General features: G+C 46.0%; 1 protein-coding gene across 1 annotated transcript in view; it reads right to left on the bottom strand.

Annotated features, from left to right (window-relative positions):
• Positions 1 to 900: 900 nt before the first annotated feature.
• The window catches only part of CDK18 (cyclin dependent kinase 18), a 269,344-nt gene continuing 244,129 nt past the window's right edge, over positions 901 to 26,115 (bottom strand). The window contains exons 9-16 of the mRNA XM_069756225.1: positions 19,965 to 20,088; positions 16,965 to 17,085; positions 8,694 to 8,791; positions 7,641 to 7,746; positions 7,426 to 7,468; positions 2,685 to 2,775; positions 2,477 to 2,554; positions 901 to 1,019 (exon numbers count right to left, since the gene is read on the bottom strand). Of these exons, the coding sequence (XP_069612326.1) occupies positions 985 to 1,019; positions 2,477 to 2,554; positions 2,685 to 2,775; positions 7,426 to 7,468; positions 7,641 to 7,746; positions 8,694 to 8,791; positions 16,965 to 17,085; positions 19,965 to 20,088 (696 nt within the window). The 3' untranslated portion in view covers positions 901 to 984. The remainder of the gene's footprint in view (positions 1,020 to 2,476; positions 2,555 to 2,684; positions 2,776 to 7,425; positions 7,469 to 7,640; positions 7,747 to 8,693; positions 8,792 to 16,964; positions 17,086 to 19,964; positions 20,089 to 26,115) is intronic.

Here is a 26,115-nt window from a genome sequence, read left to right as displayed (position 1 = left end):
ATAATAACACTTATACTCACCTCCAGTGTTGACGCCATTCCAGTAGCTCTCACTTCCTTTGGATGTACTTTATTTGTCCGAAGGCAGAAAGAGAAAAGCCACTGCTACTTTGCCGCAGGGATCGCGTAACATAACAATGTCACAGATGCCCGGGGGAGCCAGTGCCGGCACTGGAGGTGAGTATAAGTGTTATTATTTTACAAGGAGCAAACACAGGGATTGAGAAGGGGTTGTCCGAGTAGTGGACAACCCGGTTAAGCGATGATGTTGGGGCTATACAAGCAATGAGTAATAATGAACGTTGCTCAAGAGCACATCTGAGTGGATGAAGCTTGTTCTCAATGTACGGTAAATGTAAAGAAAAGGCTGAAGACCCCTGCAGTAGGTCATGGTTCTGATATATCCTGCATGGCTAAGATTTAGACTTTATTACTACAGCCGGCAGGATGGCAGCTTTACTACACCTGGATGACAGACACAGGTAACTCTTTCCATTAAGGACAATGGCAGGCCACTGTAGTTTTCAGAGGCAGAGTTTTAGAGAATGATCTGTTTATAACCCATTGACGCGCAGTGACCATTTTGGAATGTACTACATTAATCCCCATGGTGGGAGCGTACAACGTTTTCTTACTCATGTAATTAGAAACTTAGCGATATCTGCTTCCTACCAGTATATGCCAATAAAGACATGTAAAATAGTGTCTGCGGTAAGAGTAACAGAAGCAAATCCACATACACATTGGGGAAAACATTTCAGCTAATGTTTCCTTATGAATGGGGGCAAATAAGGCGCTGGTGGGATCCCTAAGAGTAGTCACTCATATATATGTCCTTGTACCCAGCACTGATACCCACATGATAGTACATTTAGCTAAAGACTCACTGCAGACTAGTAAGTCAATGTTAATACTTATAGCTTTTAATTAGTGCAGGAGCCTCAGGCAGTGGAGAATGGAGGTTATCCTGTGTGCAAGTGCTGCTTTAAAATATACTCTGTCGTCTGGTCTTTCCACGACCTGCAAAAGAAAAAAAAATCCCATTTAACAGGTATCAGGTAGTAAGTAGTTAAGGGTATCTGAATGTATGAAACGCGGCACAGAGGTGAGAGGATGGCAACACTCATGTTTAAACGCCTCATCCATTTACCATCCCCTATACTGATGAGGAGCAGAGCGCTTTTGTAACCCTACGTCAGGGCGAATTTTGGCAATTTTTTTGTTTGTACTTTTTGGTACTAATTGGTTGAATGATAATAACCAGCGAGAATCTGTTGTGTGCTGGTTCCCATGTCTATGTGAAAGAAGAATGTTTATTTTTTATTTTGTCTATTGTTCGTGTCTATTTATATTTTGGTTTCTTGTGTTTGTCAGTTGTTATTTCTGACAGAAAATGGAAAATGTATGTTAAGTGGTTGTTCTTCTAAAAATGTGTGATTTTGCTTAAAGGGAAACAGTCACGTGAAAAAAACACTAATAAACCTGCAGATATGTGGTTAATCTGCAGGTTAGTAGCGTTGTCAACCTGCCCTCGCTGCCGGGAGGAAATTAACTTTATGCCCCTCACCAGCGTTCAGTTTCCAGATACGGGAGGCGCTGGTTCTGTCACCGATGCAGCATGGCAGAACATGTAAGTGCATAGATATTTATTATCTACTAGATGGCAGCCCGATTCTAAAGAATCGGGAGTCTAGAATCCATATATACATTATTTATTCAAATGTAAGAATAATACAATAAATAATAGTAAGAAAGAACAAAAATAATAGGCAGTATATGGAGAAAACACCAAACAAAAGTTCAAAATTGGTGTGAAAATGTCACTGAACCACTTCACAACTAAATATATATAGTTTTGGTAAATGGTATTATCATTTTTTTGACGAAATTCGGCAGGAGCTTGAAGAGCAACGTCACTGGGCCCGCCTCCACGCAGTAGAAACTTGCTGTGAGGTAAAAATTCAAAAATCACACCAAAATGGCGGGCGGAGTGTGTCACAGTATGGCACGTTTCTGATTGGTCGCTCGCAGCAGGCGGCAACCAATCAGACACTGGACACTGTTGACGTCACTTATCTCCGGACATTAGCTCCGGACATTAGCTCCGGACATTAGCTCCGGACATTATCTCCGGACATTAGCTCCGCACATTAGCTCCAGACATTAGCTCCGGACATTAGCTCCGGACATTAGCTCCGGACATTAGCTCCGGACATTAGCTCCGGACATTATCTCCGGACAAAGCCACGGAAGTTGGCACAAATTGCAGGAAGTAGTATTCTAGGCAATTATATATTAGATTTGTTTTACCCACTACATTACTAGAGGTAAATGGTGTCCCATACAACTATGTAGTATTTGGGTGATTTGTTATAGAAATCTGCGTATCGGAGTATATTTTAATTATATTGTATTTAATAAAACTATTTCTTGTGCTCATGATACTCTTGTTGGGTTTTATTGCCCTTTATCTATACCTGTCTGATGGAAGATGGAGCCGCGGTGACCAGGGTCTTTCTGAAGCTGGATTTCCTTCAGAGTAAAGATTGAGGTATCTATAAAGAGGTGAACGAATGTTATACAATTTTATACAAGATGACATCTTTTTACAAACTTGCTTTACAAAGCATAAAACCGAGACGTCCTATGTCACTGAAAAGCCACATATAGCATGTAGTCACTTACTGTCTGATAGTGAGAGCACTCTCTCTCCAAGGGTCTTAAAATAAGGATGTTGTAGCCCGGCATCTGCTGATATCCTCTTCTTGTCCTCATACTAAAAGATGTGAAGCAGATGTTTCATAAGAAGTCAGAATTCACTAAGAAATAGGATCACAACAAGGCGACCAATTCATTTATTTTTATAAAGCTCCATTTTTAAAAAAATGGGGCAGAATTCTAAGAATAACAAAAATGACCTTCTGCCATGACATATAGTCTTTATTAAGGGGGTTTTCCCAACTTATAACTTGACAGCGGATAGATTACAGCATGAGTTTATGATCGTCAGGATTCCTGCCTGTGATACTAAAGCCCCCCATCTATCTACTATATAATTGTCTAAGGGTCACTTCGGTCTTTCTGTCTTTCTGTCTGTCTGTCACGGATATTCATTGGTCGCGGCCTCTGTCTATCATGGAAATCCAAGTCGCTGATTGGTCACGGCAAAACAGCCACGACCAATCAGCGACGGGCAACATGGCCGCTCCTTCCTCCCCGCAGTCAGTGCCCCCTCCATACTCCCCTCCGGTCACCGCTCACACAGAGTTAATGGCAGCGTTAACCGACCGCGCTATGCCGCAATGTAACGCACTCGGATAACGCTGCTATTAACCCTGTGTGACCAACGTTTTACTATTGATGCTGCCTATGCGGCATCAATAGTAAAAAGATCTAATGTTAAAAATAATAAAAAAAATTAAAAATCGTTATATACTCACCGTCCGTCGGCCCCTCGGATCCACAACAGGCCTTTCTCGCTCTCAACGCTCCGGTAACCGGTCCATGCTGCGATCTTGTGAGATGATGACGTAGCGGTCACGCGAGACCGCTACGTCATCATCTAGCGAGACCGCAATGTACTCTTCAGACCGGAGCGCGCGAGGACTCAGCGTCGGTAACCGCTTCGCTTGGATCCGGGGGCTCAGGAAGGTGTGTATATAACTATTTTTTATTTTAATTCTTTTTTTAACAGGGATATGGTGCCCACATTGCTATATACTACGTGGGCTGGTCAATATACTACATGGGCTGTGCTTTATACTACGTGGGCTGTGCAATATACTACGTGACTGGGCAATATACTACGTGGCTGGGCAACATACTACGTTACTGGGCAATATACTACGTGGCTGGGCAATATACTACGTGACTGGGCAATATACTACGTTACTGGGCAATATACTACGTGGCTGGGCAATATACTACGTGACTGGGCAATATACTACATGGCTGGGCAATATACTGTGTCACTGGGCAATATACTAGGTTACTGGACAATATACTACGTGGCTGGGCAATATACTACGTAGCTGGGCAATATAGTACGTAACTGGGCAATATACTACATGGCTGGGCAATATACTACGTGACTGGGCAATATACTACGTGGCTGGGCAATATACTACGTGGCTGGGAAATATACTACCTCACTGGGCAATATACTACGTAGCTGGCCAATATACTACGTCACTGGGCAATATATTATGTAGCTGGGCCATATACTATGTAGCTGGGCAATATAGTACGTCACTGGGCAATATACTACGTGGCTGGGCAATATACTACGTGACTGGGCAATATACTACGTAGCTGGGCAATATACTACGTGGCTGGGCAATATACTACGTGGCTGGGCAATATACTACGTGGCTGTGCTATATACTACGTGGACATGCATATTCTAGAATACCCGATGCGTTAGAATCGGGCCACCATCTAGTATATATATAATTGTCTAAGGTCCTCTTCCGTCTGTTTGTCTGTAACGGAAATCCCACGTCGCTGTTTGGTCACACCCTGCCGCGACCAATCAGCGATATTGGGGCGGGATTTGAACACCGCTTCACATTTTACTATTGATGCTGCCTATGCAGCATCAATAGTAAAAAGATATCATGTTAAAAATAATAATAATAAAAAAAAAAATTGTGATATTCTCACCTTCCGGCGTCCCTGGCAGTTTTTCCGGAACCTTGCGATGCTCCGGTCCCAGTAATGCTTTGCGGTAATGACACCAGATGACGTAGCGGTCTCGCGAGACCACTACATCATCACGGGTTATTGCCGCAAAGCATCACTGGGAACGGACCTGGCGGGAGCATCGCTAAAGGTCTGGGCTGGATCCAGGGGCCGCCGGAAGGTGAGTATATAACTATTTTTTATTTTAATTCTTTTTTTAACAGGGATATGGTGCCCACATTGCTATATACTACGTGGGCTGGTCAATATACTACATGGGCTGTGCTTTATACTACGTGGGCTGTGCAATATACTACGTGACTGGGCAATATACTACGTGGCTGGGCAACATACTACGTTACTGGGCAATATACTACGTGGCTGGGCAATATACTACGTGACTGGGCAATATACTACGTTACTGGGCAATATACTACGTGGCTGGGCAATATACTACGTGACTGGGCAATATACTACATGGCTGGGCAATATACTGTGTCACTGGGCAATATACTAGGTTACTGGACAATATACTACGTGGCTGGGCAATATACTACGTAGCTGGGCAATATAGTACGTAACTGGGCAATATACTACATGGCTGGGCAATATACTACGTGACTGGGCAATATACTACGTGGCTGGGCAATATACTACGTGGCTGGGAAATATACTACCTCACTGGGCAATATACTACGTAGCTGGCCAATATACTACGTCACTGGGCAATATATTATGTAGCTGGGCCATATACTATGTAGCTGGGCAATATAGTACGTCACTGGGCAATATACTACGTGGCTGGGCAATATACTACGTGACTGGGCAATATACTACGTAGCTGGGCAATATACTACGTGGCTGGGCAATATACTACGTGGCTGGGCAATATACTACGTGGCTGTGCTATATACTACGTGGACATGCATATTCTAGAATACCCGATGCGTTAGAATCGGGCCACCATCTAGTATATATATAATTGTCTAAGGTCCTCTTCCGTCTGTTTGTCTGTAACGGAAATCCCACGTCGCTGTTTGGTCACACCCTGCCGCGACCAATCAGCGATATTGGGGCGGGATTTGAACACCGCTTCACATTTTACTATTGATGCTGCCTATGCAGCATCAATAGTAAAAAGATATCATGTTAAAAATAATAATAATAAAAAAAAAAATTGTGATATTCTCACCTTCCGGCGTCCCTGGCAGTTTTTCCGGAACCTTGCGATGCTCCGGTCCCAGTAATGCTTTGCGGTAATGACACCAGATGACGTAGCGGTCTCGCGAGACCACTACATCATCACGGGTTATTGCCGCAAAGCATCACTGGGAACGGACCTGGCGGGAGCATCGCTAAAGGTCTGGGCTGGATCCAGGGGCCGCCGGAAGGTGAGTATATAACTATTTTTTATTTTAATTCTTTTTTTAAACAGGGATATGGTGCTCACACTGCTATATACTACATGGGCTGTGTTATATACTACGTGGGCTGTGCTATATACTACGTGGGCTGCGCTATATACTACTTGGGCTGTGCTATATACTACGTGGGCTGTGCTATATACTGCGTGGGCTGTGCTATATACTACGTGTGTGTTATAGGCTACGTGGGCTGTGTTATATATTACGAGGGCTGTGTTATTTACTATGTGGGCTGTGCTATATACTACGTGGCTGTGCTATATACTACATGGGCTGTGATATGCTATGTGAGCTGTGCAATATACTACGTGGCTGTGCAATATACTATGTGGCTGTGTTATATACTACGTGGCTGTGTTATATGCTACGTGGCTGGTCCATATGCTACGTGGGCTGTGTTGTATACTACGTGGGCTGTGTCATATTGCTACGTGGCTGTGCTATATACTACGTGGCTGTGTTACATACTACATGGCTGTGCTATATGCTATGTGGGCGTTGTTATATGCTACGTGGGCTGTGCAATATACTACATGGCTGTGCTATATGCTACATGGGCTGTGCTTTATACTACGTGGCTATGTTATATGCTACGTGGCTGTGCTATATTTCTCTGTTGTATCTGTGCATCATGAATCGTGGTATGTGTTAAAGGGGGGGCCCACTGAGATTGGTCCCGCCCGGCCGGCCGAATCCTGTGTGTTCATTGCATTATTCTTAAATCTTTATAAATATACTACATACATATTCTAGAATATCCGATGCGTTAGAATCGGGCCACCATCTAGTACACAATAAATAGCAGACAGCCAACTCCTCCATACACAGGGGATATTGGCTCTGCCAAGTGCTCCTGTGCTGTCTGAGAGACACTGCCAGACTACACTGGCGGCAGCTTATCTCACTGAGAACAAAAGGATTGGCGGTCTGAAATCAGGCATGCTGGATACTTCTCTTGCTTGACATCATCTGTCAGGGTAGAGGCGGGAAACCCCCATACACATTACACTGTCAGCTGAGCTCGCCAATATCGGTGGGTTTGGCCAACATCTGGTCTAGTAATGCATCATCTTGGACATTTTACCTCTGCACAATGGTGGTACAGCCACCCACCACGCAGCTACACCATTTTAGTGAAAGGGACCAGCTGAAAATCCCCTTTATATGAATCACTCTTAGAAAGCAACTGACAGCTATGCATTATTTTCACAAATTACAGTTTTGCTGTCTACTATTTTCATATATACATCTCTCTCTTGTAAAAGAAAAAAGCCAGTCTACAGCAGCTGTACGCTAGTATAACATTTCAGTGGTCTACTCACCAACAGGAGGCTGTACAGTAATTCAATCCCGTCAGAATCCAACCTGAAAAAGAAGCTCCACTATTAGTAATAGTCAGTAGATAAATACAAATCTAAACATAACTTTTGATGTATCTAGGACAAAATGTACTGGGATTCTCTTCAAGAAGATCCCAAACTCCATGATATGAAGGAAAATCTCTGGAATACCCCAAGGACTAGTTATAACACATTACCTAGGCGTGTGACTTTTCAGCGGTTGTGCGCGGTATTGTGGAAAACCATAAGCCTTAAACTCTTTATTGGAAGATATGCCTGGCCACGCCTCCTCGGTCGGTGTTCCTGAAGAAGATAGCAGGTAGATACATAGATGATATTTTAGACTTTAGTAATTTAGTTATTTCAGACTTTTAGGGCAAGAAGTATTAAAGTGACACATGAATCATGGATGACGCATTCAGAAAATCCCACATGGACAACGGCAATGTGATGGCACAATACAGAAAATGTACTGAATGTGCGCAACTCTAATTTTATCTTAAGCCTGGACTACACTGACTTTTTTGTATATAGTAAAGCCACTGATTTTTTTTTATCTATAGACATAATATATTGATAATATGTAGACTATATAATTCAAAGTCCTTAAAGGAGTTGTCTGGTGAAGACAAGTTATCACCTATCCACAGGAAAGGTGATAACTTATTGATGGCTGGGGTTTGACCACTGGGATCCACACTGATCAGTTGGATGGGAATCTTTTTTCCCTGTTAGAATGGAGAAGCGGGGTACATGTTCAATGGCAGCTCCATTCATTCCCCATGGAGCTGCCAAGCGCTACTCTTGGCTTTTTCCAGTTGCCCAATAGAGAATTAATGGACCAGCAGTTGGCCATCCTGGCCCTCCATTTTGTATGGGGGACAAAAATTCCCAGTCCCCTCAGTCCCAGCAGTAAGTTATTCTCCAGATGTAACAATGATAAAAGGTGACTTGTTTTCATTAGTTAGCTAGAGGAAAACCCTCTAACTAAAGCTTGGCACTTCATAAAATACACAATAAGAGCCAAAAAGGTGGGATTCAGCTGCTGGATGCTTATGAATAAGGAGAAAAAAGGATGGTTTCAGTCCTGGCCATCAGTGTAGCAGTAAAAGCTGTGCTGGTAATCAGTTAACTCCCATTCATATCAATGGAAAAAGGTATAATTCTAATCGTTTTCCCTCCTACACAAGATTCAGCATAAGACAATTCCCTCACTCTTCATCCTGTGGATCAAAAGGCTGTATACTTACCAAGAAACCTAAAGATTAAATGCAGTTCTTCCTTAACTGTTGAACCAGGAAACATGGGTCGTCCAGTGGACATTTCATATAAAATACAGCCAACTCCCCTATACAAAATATAAATATTTTTTTAGAAACCCTTTCATTCAATATCCTGGACCATGCACTTGTGTATACAATATTTCCAACATGTAAATTACTTGAACTTGATTTAAAAGTAAAATGCATAAACCGACACCAGTGGTGGGCGCAGTCATATATCGGCCCTGTCATGCTTCAGCAATAAATGTCATGTTTTATTACCGAGTTTGTTTGCAGTACACAGGCTCCCTCTAGTGGTTGAATTTGCTCATCAGCACTAGCTTTTTATTCCTCAGCTCTTCCTATCTCGTTGCTCTGTAGTGGTGCATTGTGGGAAGAAGAAGCTCAGAGGACATCCGCCATTTTATTCCCCTTCGTGATAGCATCGCTGTTACGAAGGATTATGTGGTACCCGATACCTGAGATTCCCAATACTACATTAGTCAGCTGCACTTATGTGACTGGATAGCAGGCTGGTTTATAAACTGTTGCTTATAAACTGTTCAGCCATTTGCCTCATGTCATACCTCCCAACTTTCGAGGAAGGGAAAGAGGGGCAAATTTTAGGCCACACCTCTGACCACACCCATTTCACAACTAGCCACGCCCCAACCACACCCATTTAGCACTTCTGATCACAATGTTTTGTAAACAATAATTATAAACAAAAAAATATGGCCACACACGATGCTCCATACTATACAATGGCCCCACACGACGCTCCATACTGTACAATGGCCCCACACTACGCTCCATACTGTACAATGGCCACACACGACGCTCCATACTGTATAACGGCCACACACGATGCTCCATACTATACAATGGCCCCACACGACGCTCCATACTGTACAATGGCCACACACAACGCTCCATACTGTATAATGGCCACACACGATGCTCCATACTGTACAATGGCCACACACGACGCTCCATAGTGTACAATGGCCACACACGACGCTCCATAGTGTACAATGGCCACACACGATGCTCCATACTGTACAATGGCCTCACATGCCGCTTCATACTGTATAATGGCCACACATGCCGCTCCATACTGTATAATGGCCACACATGACGCTCCACACTGTACAATGGCCATTGGCCACATTATGCTCCATACTGTATAATGGCCCCACATGATGCTGCGTACAGCATACTTGCCCCACGTGATGGTCCATACAGTATTAAGGCGCCACATTATGCTTTGTACAGTATAATGGCCCCACACGATGCTGGGTATAGAATAATGGCCACACATAATGCTGGGTACAGTATACTGGCCACACATGGTTACCCCACCCCCATCATTGCCTTCTCCATCACTACACACACACACCTTTCACCGCGCTCCCTCGCAGCAGCCGGCAGCTTCCACACCCACGGCGCTGAATGGTGTCATCCAGCTGCGCCGCTGACTGCTCACTTCGCTGCAGCTGTGATATGCCACTGATAAAGACCTCCGTGTCTCCTGTGCCAGTCCGTGTCAGAGCGAGGACCAATATCTGCTCCGATCTGACACAGCCAGCGTCCGCTCCGTACACATGCGACTCCGCTCCATACACCTCGTACACACGACTCCGCTCCATACACCTTGCACATGCGGCTCCGCTCTGTACGCCTCATACACACACGGCTCCACTCTGTACACCTCGCACACACACGGCTCCACTCCGTACACCTCACACACACCCGGCTTCACTCCGTACACATCGCACACACACGGCTCCACTCCACACACATTGCACACGCTGCTCCACTCTGTATACCTTGTACACACATGGCTCTGCTCCGCACACCTCGTACACTCGGCTCCGCTCCGTACACATTGCACACACACGGCTCAGCTCCATACACCTTATATACACACGGCTCCGCTCCATACACATTGCACACACTGCTCTACTCCGTATACCTTGTACACACATGGCTCTGCTCCGCACACCTCGTACACACGCTGCTCCGATCCATACACCTTGTACACACACGGCTCTGCTACATTACAGTGTCAGACTGTCACAGGGGCTTTGGCTTAAGGTACCTTCACACTGAACGATATCGCTAGCGATCCGTGACGTCACTGCTCTGCTTTCCGGCCTGCTGCGCTTACACAGGGCAGAGAAGCAGAGCGCCGAGGGACAGACAGCGGAAGGTAAGTATGAAGTGTTTTTTTTTTTTTTACTTTTACGCTGGTAACCAGGGTAAACATCGGGTTACTAAGCGCAGCCCTGCGCTTAGTAACCCGATGTTTACCCTGGTTACCGGCATCGTTGGTCGCTGGAGAGCGGTCTGTGTGACAGCTCTCCAGCGACCAAACAGCGACGCTGCAGCGATCCGGATCGTTGTCTGGATCGCTGCAGCGTCGCTCAGTGTGAAGGTACCTTTAGCCCTTTTTATGCGGGGAGGGGGGGTGGAGGGGGGAAATAGCAGCCACAATAGCGTTGTGTTGTCACCCTCTCCCAGGGAGCTGCAGCTGCTCCTCCTCAAATGCACTGACTGGAGACAGACGTGTCAGAGTCATGATCTCACTCACACTGATCTGCAGATAACACAGCAGTGAGCACTGAGCAGCCTGGGCAAACAGAGGGAGGCTGTGAGTGTGTCCATCCCTCCCTGCTCAGCCCCACTCATTCCAAGCACGATTACACTAGCCAGGCATTACAATTAGCAGCTCCAGTCCACTCACACTGGTCTGCTGTTACATTGCCGCCGGCACCCAGGCTGTGTTCGGCTGCTACCTCAAACTAGAAGTGTCTCCTCTCTCTCCCTCTCTGAACAGTGACGCCGGGAGACTCAGGAACATGGGGAAGGGGCGTGGCCTAACAAAAGGGGGTGTGACGGAGTTCTCCTGCTGTCTCCCGGGATGAGAGTGTCCTGCGCTGGACAGCGGGGCAAAGAGTCAAATCCGGAACAATCCCGCACAATGAGGGACGGTTGGGAGGTATGCTCATGTATGTCTGTGTTACCTGTATACACGTGCTAATACCTCATTATTTCATTGCTCCTAGTTTCACTGAATACAGTTACTAATGTTAATAAACTGCACAGACGCCAAGTTACAGTCTTGTTATTGGGCTACTGTAGATCGGTTTATCTGCCTGTCAGACGACACACGAACCTCAGTGTTAGTGAGGACAGAACAAGCTCTTTGCTGTCTAATAACGCATCAAAATGCACAATTCCATCTACTTTGACGAGATTGAGTTTCATAGTTTCAACATTTTGTAACCCATAACATGAAAGTAAGATTAATATAAGCTTCATTACAAAAGCTTCAATTTTACTCAAATTAGTTGATGCAAAAATAAATACACCCCACATCAAAAAACTACCACATGTAGTATTTTGAACGACCTCCATGACATTTAAAGGGGTTGTCTGGGACAAAATGATAAATCTGTAGTCACTCAGTGTACCTAACGTACGCACTGTGCGCTGCGGTCAGGGCCGCCATCAGGGCATTACAGCCGTGACTGGCGTAAGGGGCCCGGTGAGCAGAGGGGGCCCGCATCGGGCCCCCTCTTACCTGCTCACCGGGCCCCTACCGGCAGCCGCAGGCTGAACCGGGCCCTTAGCGGCGGCCGGCGCTGCAGCTGTACGCTATTGACATGCGGGCCCGCGCCCGCACGTCAATAGTTAACAGCCGCCAGCCGCAGCGTGCAGGTCGCCGGCGAGTGCACAGTGCAGCTGCGTGGAGAGATCAGGAGCGCGGCAGGTAAGTAGAACTTTTTTTTTTTCTATTAAGAGCGGAGAGCGGTGATCGGGGGGAGGGGTTAGGGGGGGAGGCTTGGGCAGAAGGCTGGACACAGAGGGGGCAGAAGGCAGCTGGACACAGAGGGGGCAGAAGGCAGCTGGACACAGGGGGGCAGAAGGCAGCTGGACACAGAGGGGGCAGAAGGCAGCTGGACACAGGGGGGCAGAAGGCAGCTGGACACAGAGGGGGCAGAAGGCAGCTGGACACAGGGGGGCAGTAAAGCTGGACACAGAGGGGGCAGAAGGCAGCTGGACACAGGGGGGCAGTAAAGCTGGACACAGAGGGGGCAGAAGGCAGCTGGACACAGGGGGGCAGAAGGCAGCTGGACACAGAGGGGGCAGAAGGCAGCTGGACACAGGGGGGCAGTAAAGCTGGACACAGAGGGGGCAGAAGGCAGCTGGACACAGGGGGGCAGAAGGCAGCTGGACACAGAGGGGGCAGAAGGCAGCTGGACACAGGGGGGCAGAAGGCAGCTGGACACAGAGGGGGCAGAAGGCAGCTGGACACAGGGGGGCAGTAAAGCTGGACACAGAGGGGGCAGAAGGCAGCTGGACACAGGGGGGCAGAAGGCAGCTGGACACAGAGGGGGCAGAAGGCAGCTGGACACAGGGGGGCAGAAGGCAGCTGGACACAGAGGGGGCAGAAGGCAGCTGGACACAGAGGGGGCAGAAGGCAGCTGGACACAGAGGGGGCAGAAGGCAGCTGGACACAGAGGGGGCAGAAGGCAGCTGGACACGGGGGGCAGAAGGCTGGACACAGGGGGGCAGTAAAGCTGGACACAGGGGGGGCAGAAGGCTGGACACAGAGGGGGCAGTAAATCTGGACACAGAGGGGGCAGTAAATCTGGACACAGAGGGGGCAGTAAATCTGGACACAGAGGGGGCAGTAAATCTGGACACAGAGGGGGCAGTAAATCTGGACACAGAGGGGGCAGTAAATCTGGACACAGAGGGGGCAGTAAATCTGGACACAGAGGGGGCAGTAAATCTGGACACAGAGGGGGCAGTAAAGCTGGACACAGAGGGGGCAGTAAAGCTGGACACGGGGGGGGCAGAAAGCTGGACACGGGGGGGCAGAAAGCTGGACACGGGGGGGGGGGCAGAAAGCTGGACAGGGGGGGGCGGGGCAGAAAGCTGGACACGGGGGGGCAGAAAGCTGGACACATGGGGGGCAGAAAGCTGGACACATGGGGGGCAGAAAGCTGGACACGGGGCAGAGTGCTGGACAGAGATGGGGCAGAGTGCTGGACAGAGATGGGGCAGAGTGCTGGACAGAGATGGGGCAGAGTGCTGGACAGAGATGGGGCAGAGTGCTGGACAGAGATGGGGCAGAGTGCTGGGCAGAGTGCTGGACAGAGATGGGGCAGAGTGCTGGACAGAGATGGGGCACAGTGCTGGACAGAGATGGGGCAGAGTGCTGGGCAGAGTGCTGGACAGAGATGGGGCAGAGTGCTGGACAGAGATGGGGCAGAGTGCTGGACAGAGATGGGGCAGAGTGCTGGGCAGAGTGCTGGACAGAGATGGGGCAGAGTGCTGGACAGAGATGGGGCAGAGTGCTGGACAGAGATGGGGCAGAGTGCTGGGCAGAGTGCTGGACAGAGATGGGGCAGAGTGCTGGACAGAGATGGGGCAGAGTGCTGGACAGAGATGGGGCAGAGTGCTGGACAGAGATGGGGCAGAGTGCTGGACAGAGATGGGGCAGAGTGCTGGACAGAGATGGGGCAGAGTGCTGGACAGAGATGGGGCAGAGTGCTGGACAGAGATGGTGCAGGATTGGAAACAGATGGGGCAGGATGGATACGATGGAGACAGATGGGGCAGGATGGGGAGATCATATGGGGTAGAATGGATACTCATGAGGGCAGGATGAGAGAACATATGGCTGGAGCCTGAAATGAGACACACGGTGGCCAGGATGGCGAATATTACCATAGGGGCTAATTAAGGGATATTATTATTGCAGTGATGTATTTATTTTATTTTTTGAGTATACTGTTTTAAATGGGGGGGCGGTCCTGTTACTGTGTAGAGTGATACTATGTTGCCTTCTTCATGTGGTGTAATGTAGAAGTTGGGAAAATTAAGTAATGTGTTCTACAAGCGGAACTCGAGATAACTGTTTTATTTCCTGCAGAGACGAGTCCTGGCTGGATAAAGTGATGGCGGTCTGTGCTGGATGAAAGATGAAGGACTTCACCTAGAGACGTCACTGGTGAGTCAGTGTTACCTATACACTTACACTATACACTGTATACTATATACAGAGGTCCTGTGTACAATGTCACCAGTGATCACTGTATTATCTATACATTATATACAGAGCTCCTGTGTGTAATGTCACCAGTGATCACTGTATTACCTGTACACAGACACTGCTTACTAATTACAGATCTCCTGTGCATAATGGCACTGATGGTGATAGTATTGTGGTTTTTTTTTGTATTACTGATCAGTATTGTAGTATTCAGTCATTGTTGGTAATATGTGGTCTGGTCATGATGTGGAGGTAATATGTGGTCTGGTCATGGTGTAGCGGTATTTGTTCCTTGTATTTTATATTATTCGATCACTGTGGTGGTAATATGTCATCTGGTCATAGTGCTGTGGTATTTGTTCCTTGTATGTAGTATTATAGGTCATTTTAAAAATTGAAAAATAAATAAAAATATACCTAAATTGTATTGCATATTTTAACAAATATTTAGTAGGTTACAGTAGAGTAGGGCCCGGCCAAAAGTGTCTACCTTGTTGTGGTGGCGGCTTAAAAAATCTTTTGTCCAAAACAAAAGCTGCCGGCTATATGTGTGATCTGGTGATGGGAACTGTTAATGTGTGATAGGTGAGAAGTGGAGATTTTCCAAGAGAGAGTGGTGGGACTGTGGACAGTTCGTGGGGTGGAGCCTGGAGGCGGGGCTGGGGTGGAGCCTGGGCGGAGTTTCAAGGGGGCCCCGAAAATTTTGCCAGTATGGGGCCCCGAAATTTCTAGTGGCAGCCCTGGCTGCGGTGAACCCCTGGTTTCTGAGTCAGTAGTGGCGGTAATGTATGCGTTACGCATACTCCAGGGGGCACGGTCTTGAAGCATATTGTATTGATCGAGGCTACGACCAATAATCGGCCACGCTCAATGGATGGCCTCGTCACTAGATGGGGTGCAGCCTTGCCCAATACAAGCGTATGGAGCGAGGCCACGCCTACTAGTCGGGCTCTGGCCGGGGGTAGGCATAACCCACCGGCGTGTGCTGGGGAATTCATAATACTACAGTTACACAGAGTAACTGCAGACTTATCATTTTGGACCCCTTTAAAGACAGCACCAAGTCTTCTAGGCATAGAATGAATAAGTTGGCGACATATTGCATCATCTATCTTTTCCCCTTCTTCAGGAACGACCTCTTTTTGAGTCTGGATGTCGGATGGAGAGTGATGCTCAACTTGTCTCTTCAGAATTCCGTCTAGGTGTTCAATTGGGTTCAGATCAGGAGATATATTTGGCTACTGAATCATTTTCGCCCTTGTATGGTCTATTTTCAATTCAAGAGAGGTTGCATCACTGATGTCCGGATCATCGTGGGACATGGGCTTAATGGATTATCGGCAGAAAGGTGAGTATAGCTTTGGGTAAAAGAGGGTTGAGTAGTTTTTATTTCAAATAAAGGACTTTACTCTGTGTCTTTATTACATTTGACTATGGGGTTAATAATGGGGGTGTCTTAAACGCCTCTCCATTACTAACCCTTTGGCTTGATGTCAGCATCCATACATCAACCCCACAACTATTACCCCACTTGCCACTGCAAGGTAAGAGGGAAGAATGTGGCTAAGCACCAGAATTGGCGCATCTTATGGCCCCTTCCTAGGTTATTAATATCAGCCCACAACTGTCTTGTTCAGCCTTTGCTGGTTAGTAAATTTAGGGCATCTCCCCTATAATAACCAGTAAAGGCTAAGCAAACAGCTGTGAGCTGATACTAATAGCCTGAGAACCTTAATGGCTATTAGCCCCTTCCCAGAATATTAATAGCAGCCGTCAGCTTTCCATCAGCTGCTTATGAAAATTAAGGGGGACCCTACGCCATTTTTTGTTATTTACACTGTATATTTATTATTAATGAATGAATACATAAATCATTTAAAAAGCCGGTGTTTCTCACTCTGTCATAGAGATGACAGCGCGGGAAACACTGGATATTCGGGTCCCCCATTAATTTGAATGGGGTCCAGGTTTGAGTTCAGGTACCGTTTTGTTGCTTGAAACAAACTTTTTTTTAAAGTTTGGCTGAACTCGACATCCAGGGGTCCACCCATCACTAGTTTATATTTTAATAGATTTTTTTATGGAAAGGAGAGGAGCCAGGAAAACTTGAAGCGGTCCTAGAAGTGGAACACTTTTTTTTTTTTTATAAAGAATGACGGGAACAAATTATTCCCAAATCCTCTGTCACTCACCACATATCTATAGGTGTGCTATATTCTGTAGATCCCAGTAGAACATCTGGAGGTCGGTACCATAGTGTCACCACTTCATTGGAGTAAGTTTTAGTTGGTACAGATTTGGCTCTGGCAAGACCTTGAAACACCAATATATACATATCAAAAAATGTATTATGTTGTCGTATATGTCATTAACACACAAGAAGAATGACGCACAAGATAGGGCAAACACTTGTATTTTCTGTTCATCCTTAAAGGGAACCTGTCACCCCCCCCCCAGGGTATATTTAAGTAAAATAGCCACCTTCAGCAGCACTAAGGCTGCATTCTGTGATGGTGGCTCTTATGTTTATTGTCCCTAGGAACGCTGAAATAATGAGTTTTATAAATTTCCCGCCAAACCTCTATTGAATCAGGGAGGTATGTTTTCTCCCCCTGACTCAACCGCCTCGCAGCCGTCCATCATCCAGCTCTGTCCTCCGTGCGCCACCTCTTCTCTTTCTCGTGACGTCACCGCTGCCTGCGCTCTGCAATCAGTTCTCGCGAGACTTTGGCACTATCTTAAATGGAGCACGGTGACCCGCTCTACTGCGCAGGCGCCAAATTCCCAGCCCCGCAGTGTGAATACATCATAACATGGGATCTGGGGCCTCCGCTACACACAGGCGCAGGCACCTAATGTGAGTTCACGGGCAGCGCGCACAGCATTTGCTCGAGAACTGATTGCAGAGCGCAGGCACCGGTGACATCACGAGAAAAAGAAGCGGCGCACGGAGGACAGAGCTGGATGATGGATGGCTGCTAGGCGGTTGAGTCAGGGGGAGAAAACATACCTCCCTGACTCAATAGAGGTATGGCGAGAAATTTATAAAACTCATTATTTCAGCGTTCCTAGGGATAATAAACAGAAGAGCCACCTTCACAGAATGCAGCCTTAGTGCTACTGAAGGTGGCTATTTTAATTTAATAGGCCCTGGGGAAGAGACAGGTTCCATTTACTTACATGTAGGAACTATATATTTTATAATATGATTATTATACACAACTCCTCATGAAATGCCATGGAATAAATAGAAAGAAAGCTACCAAAGCTAGAGTACGTATATGTGCTCTAATTCTCAGAGCCAATGAGAAACATGATTACCTGGGTGATTGCTACAAATTTACATTATAGATGACGAATTTACCGTATTTTCCCGACTATAAGACGCACTCCCCCCCCAAAAAAGGGGGGGAAAATGGGGGGTGCGTCTTATAGTTGGAATACAGGCTTACCGGCAGTGGTGTGGCGGCGGCAGAGGTGCAGCAGCGGCAGAGGTGCGGGGATGAGGAGGCGGTATGGCGTGAGCGGGGTCCCTTCCACAGGTGAGGTGACGCAGCAGCCCGGTAAGCAGCAGAGCCAGGTGAAACTTGGCGTTATCGGTGGTGGCGGCCATCTTCCTGAGGCCGCATGTGCGCAGATGGAGTGCTCTGCTTCCCGGGGCTTCAGGAAAATGGCCGCGGGAGGCCACGCGTGCGCAGATGGAGATCGTGGCGGCCATTTTCCTGAAGCCGAGTTCGCAGATTTAGATCTCGGCTGCAGAAAAATGGCTGCCGCGATCTCCATCTGCGCACGCGCGGCCTCCTGCGGCCATTTTCCTGAAGCCCCGGGAAGCAGAGCACGCCATCTGCGCATGCGCGGCCTCAGGAAGATGGCCTCTGCCACCGATAAACTGGTAATTAACCCGGCTCTGCTGCTCACATTGGAATGGATACCGGGCCACTGCGTCACCTCACCTGTGGAAGGGACCCTGCTCACGCCATACCGCTCATTATCCCCGCACCTCTGCCATCGCCACACCACTGCTGCAACCCCCCATGGACACCAGGCCGTGGCGTCGCCCACCTAAGCAGGAAGGGACCCTGCTCAGGTGCACGCTGTACCGCATCACCCCACCTCTGCCGACACCATCCCTCCTGTGACCCTGCTCTGCCACCGCCAGCCCTCAGGTAAGATACTGTAAATTCGGACAATAAGACGGACCCCCATCTTATAAAAAATCTTTTTTTTCTGAAATTTTCACCCCAAATTTGGGGTGCGTCTTATGGTCCGGTGCGTCTTATAGTCCGAAAAATACGGTACATTTTTCCTTTATTAAAAGCAGATGATTTTACATTTTGTTTTTCCTTAGCAAACAAATGGGATTACTCTTTTCTTCTAGATCAAACATAACTGAGACCAAGTTGTAGTTTTCTGCCTTTCATATTGCCACTGGCACATTGCGGCTTCACCCGACAGAGAAATTAACTATTAATGATACTATATTCGAAAATCCCCTGGTGCAGAATCAGCTGAGGTAGGTAATATTCCCAAAAGTTTTGTAACTTGTGTTATCTTGAAAAAACAGCTGTATTCCTAAAACATGTCACCCTTTGGTTCTGTCTTTTAGTAGAGCAATAATCAGCAATATACAGTACAGACCAAAAGTTTGGACACACCTTCTCATTTAAAGATTTTTCTGTATTTTCATGACTATGAAAATTGTACATTCACACTGAAGGCATCAAAACTATGAATTAACACATGTGGAATTATATACTTAACAAAAAAGTGTGAAACAACTGAAAATATGTCTTATATTCTAGGTTCTTCAAAGTAGCCACCTTTTGCTTTGATGACTGCTTTGCACACTCTTGGCATTCTCTTGATGAGCTTCAAGAGGTGCTGACCAAATGCTCAACGTGTGAACGTGGCCTTAGAGTACTCAATATTTATCTTACACTATGCAGGTGGTCTCACAGATTATACCCGCACCGACTATAGGATGATGCTGCTGCAGTTCCTATAAAGCCAATGGCATGATGCCACAACTTCAGTTCTGTGTCATTTTCCTCTGAAATCACACATAGGAGCATGGTGGTATCTCTTCCATACAGCTGCACACTGGACAAGGCATGTATGGAGACTATATGAAGCACTATGAGTGATAAAAGTGGGTAGCGCAGGTATCGTAACCATTAGCAAAATGTACGCACCAAAGTCTGCCAGCTTCAGCTCTCCCTTTTCATTGATTAATAGATTCTGTGGCTTGAGGTCTCTATGGAGGATCTTTCTACGATGACAGTAAGATAGGCCTCGAAATAGCTGAAACATGAAAATCTAAGGGGATAGAGAAGGCTTTGGTAAGTGACACATAATACCAAATCGATCATGTGCTATAAATAAATAATATAAAAAATATGTGATGCATACATGTGTACTTAGTACATGGTACGTATTCTGGTCCATGATACTGGTGATGGTCCAGGAAATAATGGGATGGAATGCAATGTGCGGAGATGTCTTTAATAAAGCAAAAAGCTCCGACAGATGCATGTACAGGTACAACAGAAAAGACTCTCTGAGCATATATAATGGATATACAATTTTTTACGTTTACAAATAAGGAAAAATTAAGCACAATGAGTTATTTGCTACAAAGATTTAGCCTTTTCTTTACAGTGCGTCTTGCTATATTTTATTTCGACTCTAGATCATTCTTTAAGTACCAGCAGATGGCGCTATTGTCCTGCATGTAGGGAAGCTGTTACATTGACTGCAGCACAATATTCGTCATTGGCGCGGAAGGATGTAAATATAAATGTGTGTGAAGTAAAGCAATCAGCGGTAATTCACATGCTGTTATCATGATGTGGCAGCACCATATAATAGTATCCTAAGGGCTCCTCACATACATATTAGAAAGAATGTCAGAAAAACATTGGGGCCAGATGTCTGTAAGTCAATAATGTAATACAGAGTGTTTTTTTACGGAGGCATTTTTCTTTGATTGCCTTGCTTATTTAGGGGTCAGTAGCATAACATGATTTTTAATATGATAAACAGTACAAAAATAAAACTGAAAAATGCAATAAAGAAATTTTAAAACTAAGTCATGGAACTATGGAAATCACAGGATTGATAGACATGTTAAAATCATTAAAAAAAAAGAAACGAAGTTTTCCAAACATATCGATTTATCCAGGATCAAGTATGATGAACACGGGCAGAAATGCCCACAGTTACCATGCCTTGGTAAGCTATCAATAAGTTTATAAATGGCTGTCTGTGGAATGTTCTGCCATGCTCAATGCCCTTTGTCACATAAATCATCAAGATCTGCTGCTGGCAGCTCCCTTTACAATTGCCAAACAATGACATCCGAGATGTGTTCAATTGGAAACAAGTCTGCAAATGTTGCAGGCCTTAGTAGCACATTTAGGAGATGTACGCTGCTCACAGTAGCACAAGCAACTTGTGACCTGGCTTTGTTGTGTTGAAAAATGCCGCATGGAACATTTTGGAGAAATAATCGTACTACTGGTTCCACAAACAAATCAATGTAACGCCGAGCTGTTATTATAACTAGAATGAAGACTAGTGTGGTCCGGCTACCATACCTTATGTCACTAGACACTATAATACCAGGAATAGGACTGGTGAGATCTTCCCTCATTAACGCCTCTTCATGGCATTGTCCACATGGTCTTCAGACCAACCTCCAGCTATCACTGTGTCCAAGACAAATGCAGGACTCATTGCTGAAGAGGATAGACCTCCATTACAGCCTCCATTGCCATCTTGCTCTGCTCCATGATAGTAGTAAAGAGTTGTGGCGTGAGGTCAATGGCAGACCTGTAGCTAGACATCTGGCTTGTATCCCAATGTCGTGCAAACGTTTTCTGATGATTTGTGTTGACACTGTTTGATGCCTTGGGCTTCGTATGTGAAGTCTAGTTTTAACTGCAGTACAGAATGGAACAAATATGACGGTCTGTCCGTGCAGAGATTCGCCTCTGTGCACTTCTTGCTATAACTTCAGTACATTGTTATTCTCCCCACCATTGGGACATACAACATTGAACAGTGCTGACATTTTGGCATATGCACACAGTGATCTCCAGGAGTGTAAAATTAAGGGCTCTCAGTTCAAGGATTCTTTTCCTTTCAGTTTGTGACAAGTAGTGATAGTTGGCACGTTGGTAAACAGGAGGTATTGGAGCACCCCCAAGGGATAGGGGTTACTCGGTACCGGGCCCTTCGGTTCTCCAGGGGGATGTCGCGGTGGCTGACCCGGTCCGTGGCCCTAGGGGCGTCCGTTGATAAAAGGGGGGGAAAGGTCTTTAAAGGGATAATGTTCGTGACGCCACCTGTGGTATTCGGTCAGGGTGACCGACGCTGCTTAGGGGTCCGCTGGGGTGATGTTATGGCAGCTAGATGGTATACCTTCCCACAGGTGAAGTATATCCCCAGTGCTTCCCGAAGTGTAGATGATGGATGGTGTGAGGCGCAGTGAAGAACGAGGACACAAGGGTGCAGTCTCTTTACCTTTTTACTGAAGGTTCAGCATCCACAGTCTAGGGCACCAGATCACAGGGCAGGCAGAGTCCGTCCGGTCTGAAGGCAAATCCAGAGTCCCCTTATCCAGGTGGAAATCAGTAGCCTTCCTCTAGCGCCTGAGTGTTGTACTACCTCCCTGTTGTGCGTCTCGGTAAGGTCCTCACTGTTGTGATGTTCTAGATGTTATCTCTCTTTCTCTCTCTGTTCCCCTGATGGATAGGATAGGACAAACCCATATGACTGATGGCCTGAGGCTTTTTACAGGGACACTATCACGCCCCGGCCCCCACAGTTGCCACCGTGCCTCCTGGGTATAAGGTCAGGCAACTAATATGGAACTAGCTGTCCTGCCTGTCTCTGGAGCGAGGCTTGGAGATGATGACTCCCTCTGTGTTCCGGCTACCGGCTTCTGCGCCTCAGAAAGGAGGCAGCCTTTTACAGGGCAGAACTCCTTCTGGTTTCCTCTCCTTTTGCTATGACCTAGTTTCTCACTCTCAACAATGCAATTTGCTTCAATGTCTCTTTCTTAGGATGCAGCCGCATTGGTAAGCAGGCGCAGCTCCGTGTCCTTCTGTCTATGCCTCTGACAGGATCCCACCCCTGTCAGGGACCCACTACCCGAGTGGAGCTCAGATAGCAGCTTACTGAGTGTAGCCCAGCCAGCGTCCGCCAGACTGGTGCTGCCTGGGTGAAACCCAGCTCGCTTCTGCCTAACTTCCTACCCAGACCACCAGTTTTACCTAATTGTGAAGAGTGCCCTACTAAATAGGAGCATAGCTCCCCCTGGTGGACTGGAGTGTGAAGTGTGTTGTGTGGATTGTGATACCTGGCAAAGTGATCTCCTTTATTGCCTTCAGACGTAACATCACTCCCCCTGGTGGAAGAATTACATTACTGCAACGACCAGGACCCTGGGGCGCTGCAGTATCATACAACCATCACCATGAATTGAGTAAAATTCCTCAAAATCACCTGCAAATAGCATGGAACTCGCGGTCAATCTTCCATAAAAAATGGCTCATTTTGTTGAAAAAAAATACTACTTTCTGCAGTCAAATGCTAGCTTTTAATCAATAGAGAATTATTAAACTCAACAAAAAAGGCCCTCTATATCCTGGCTTTTAGTGATACATTTTTACAATGGACATGTAGATGCTTCAGCCACTCACTGACAACCACACACTGCTGAGCCAACCATGATTGATTGATTCTTGTTTAAAAATCATTGCTGGAGGCCAGAATTCAGAGACAATCAGGAAAGTGGTGAAATAAGAGAAGCATTGAAACGGTAAGGTGAGTATTAACTCCTTCATGACCCTGGGTATTTTCCTTTTTTCGCTTTCGTTTTTCGCTCCCCTCCTTCCCAGAGCCATAACATTTTTATTTTTCCGTCAATATGGCCATGTGAGGGCTTATTTTTTGCGGGCTGAGTTGTACTTTTGAACAACATCATTGGTTTTACCATGTCATGTAGTAGAAAACGGAAAAAAAAAACCAAGTGCGGTGAAATTGCAAAAAAAGTGCAATCCCACACTTGTTTTTTGTTTGGCTTTTTTGCTAGGTTCCCTAACTGCTAAAACTGACCTGCCATTTTGATTCTCCAGGTCATTATGAGTTCATAGACACCAAACGTGTTTAGGTTATTTTTTATCTAAGTGGTAAAAAAATTCCAAACTTTGCTAAGAAAAACACAACAAAAATTGCGCCATTTTCCGATACCCGTAGCGTCTCCATTTTTCGTGATCTGGGATCAGGTGAGGGCTTATTTTTTGCGTGCCGAGCTGGTGTTTTTAATGCCTGCTATTGCATTTTAATGCAATGTTGCGGCAACCAAAAAAATTTTTTTTTTCTCGCTACGCCATTTAACGATCAGGTTAATCCTTTTTCTTATTGATAGATCGGGCGATTCTGAACGCAGCGATAACAAATATGTGTAGTCTCCATGGGAGGCTAGAAGCTGGCATAACTCGATTGCCTCTGCTGCATAGAGGTGATGCACAGATCAACTCTATCCAGCAGAGTAACAGCATTGCTATGAGCGCCGACAACAGGATGGAGCTTATAGCAATCCGGCATCAACAACCATAGAGGTCTCAAGGAGACCTCTGGTTGTCATGCCGACGCATCGCTGACCCCCGATCATGTGACGGAGGTCAGCGATGAGCGCATTTCCGGCCAGATGGCTGGAAGCGCTAGTAAAATGCTGCTGTCAGCGTTTGACAGCGGCATTTAACGAGTTAATAGAGGCGGGTGAATTGCGATTCCACCCGCCGCTATTGCGGGCACATGTCAGCTGTTCAAAACAGCTGACATGTCGCGGGTTTGATGTGGGCTCACCGCCGGAGCCCTGCATCAAAGCAGGGGATCTGACCTCAGACGTACTATCCTGTCCGAGGTCAGAAAGGGGTTAAGTTACCCATAGAATGTTTGCTGATATCCAGAGGCTCGACCAACACTCCAATGTCCAATGGGGGGCTGGCCAACTGATTGGCTAAAAAAAGTTGATGGATCACCCACCTATTTCGGACTGCCGATCGCCTTGTTCTCCCCAACATAAGCTGAGGACAGATGTGTCAGATATGTTGGCCTTCTCATAGAGAATACAGGAGTGCTTGGCTGAATGAGCGCTTCTGTGTATGAGTGTCAGCTGTACCGCTGAAATGGCTGTCGGCCGAAACATCAAATGAAGTTTTGTTCGTCCGATTGCCATCTAATGTATGGTATATGCGGGACTTAAATTAGTGTTTTTTACTACTAAATACAAATATATATCAAATCAAGCACATAGAAAAGAATTAACCCCTTAGTGACAGAGCCAGTTTTGTACTTAATGACCAAGCCAATTTTTACAATTCTGATCACTGTCAATATATAAAGTTATAGCTCTGGAACGTTTCTACGAATCCCATTGATTCTGAGAATGATTTTTCGTGACATATTGTACTTCATGTTAGTGGTAAAATTTCTTTGATATGACTTGCATTTATTTATGGGAAAAAATGGAAATTTGGCAAACATTTTGAAAATATAACAATTTTCTAATTTTTTTATTTTTGTGCCCTTAAATCAGAGAGTCATATCACACAAAATAGTTAATAAATAACATTTTCCACATGTCTGCTTTACATCAGCACAATTTTGGAAACATGACTTTTTTTGTTAGGAAGTTATAAAGGTTAAAAGTTGACCCCAGCCCATATCAGCCCAGGAGCTCACTATAGATAGGATCCATAGACTGCCCAAGCCCTCAAGCGTTGCTGCAGACCGCCCTAGGGACACAATACTCAGGATTCACTTCTTCCACATAAAAGAACAGCTGCAAAACTTCATTAAAGTGGAGAAAAGGTTTCCTGAACCCTTTGAGAACTTAAAACTATACGCGGATCTATCTAGAGAGACTCTGGAGGGCAGGAGAGCTTTTAAAAAGGTGACAAACTCTTTAAGAGACATGGGTATCTCATATAAATGGGGGTTCCCGTTGAAGCTTCTGGTACAATACAAAAGTAAAACAGTCCCCATTAGTACTCCTGAAGATGGAGAAAGGTTCATTTCCTCCATCACTTAGTTCAGTTTAAGAGTTATTTTTTCCCTGATTATTCTATATGACCTTAGCCTGCTGCCTATACATGGATTTTTGTATGAGGTTCAAAGGTTCAAGATATTACAAATGTTATAATGTTTATATTAAAATTTGTATTCCTTTGTCCACTTTTTCTATATCCCGGAGGATGCCTCAAGTTCCATGAAGAGCTCTTTCACGAACTTTCCCCCGGACAGCGAAGAACCCACTGGAGGGTTTCTTCGGAG

This window comes from Ranitomeya imitator, chromosome 3 (genome assembly GCF_032444005.1).
Source record: "Ranitomeya imitator isolate aRanImi1 chromosome 3, aRanImi1.pri, whole genome shotgun sequence".
Taxonomy (NCBI): domain Eukaryota; kingdom Metazoa; phylum Chordata; class Amphibia; order Anura; family Dendrobatidae; genus Ranitomeya; species Ranitomeya imitator.
Note: the sequence above shows the minus strand (reverse complement) of the source record. Positions and strands in the feature narration are given on the sequence as shown.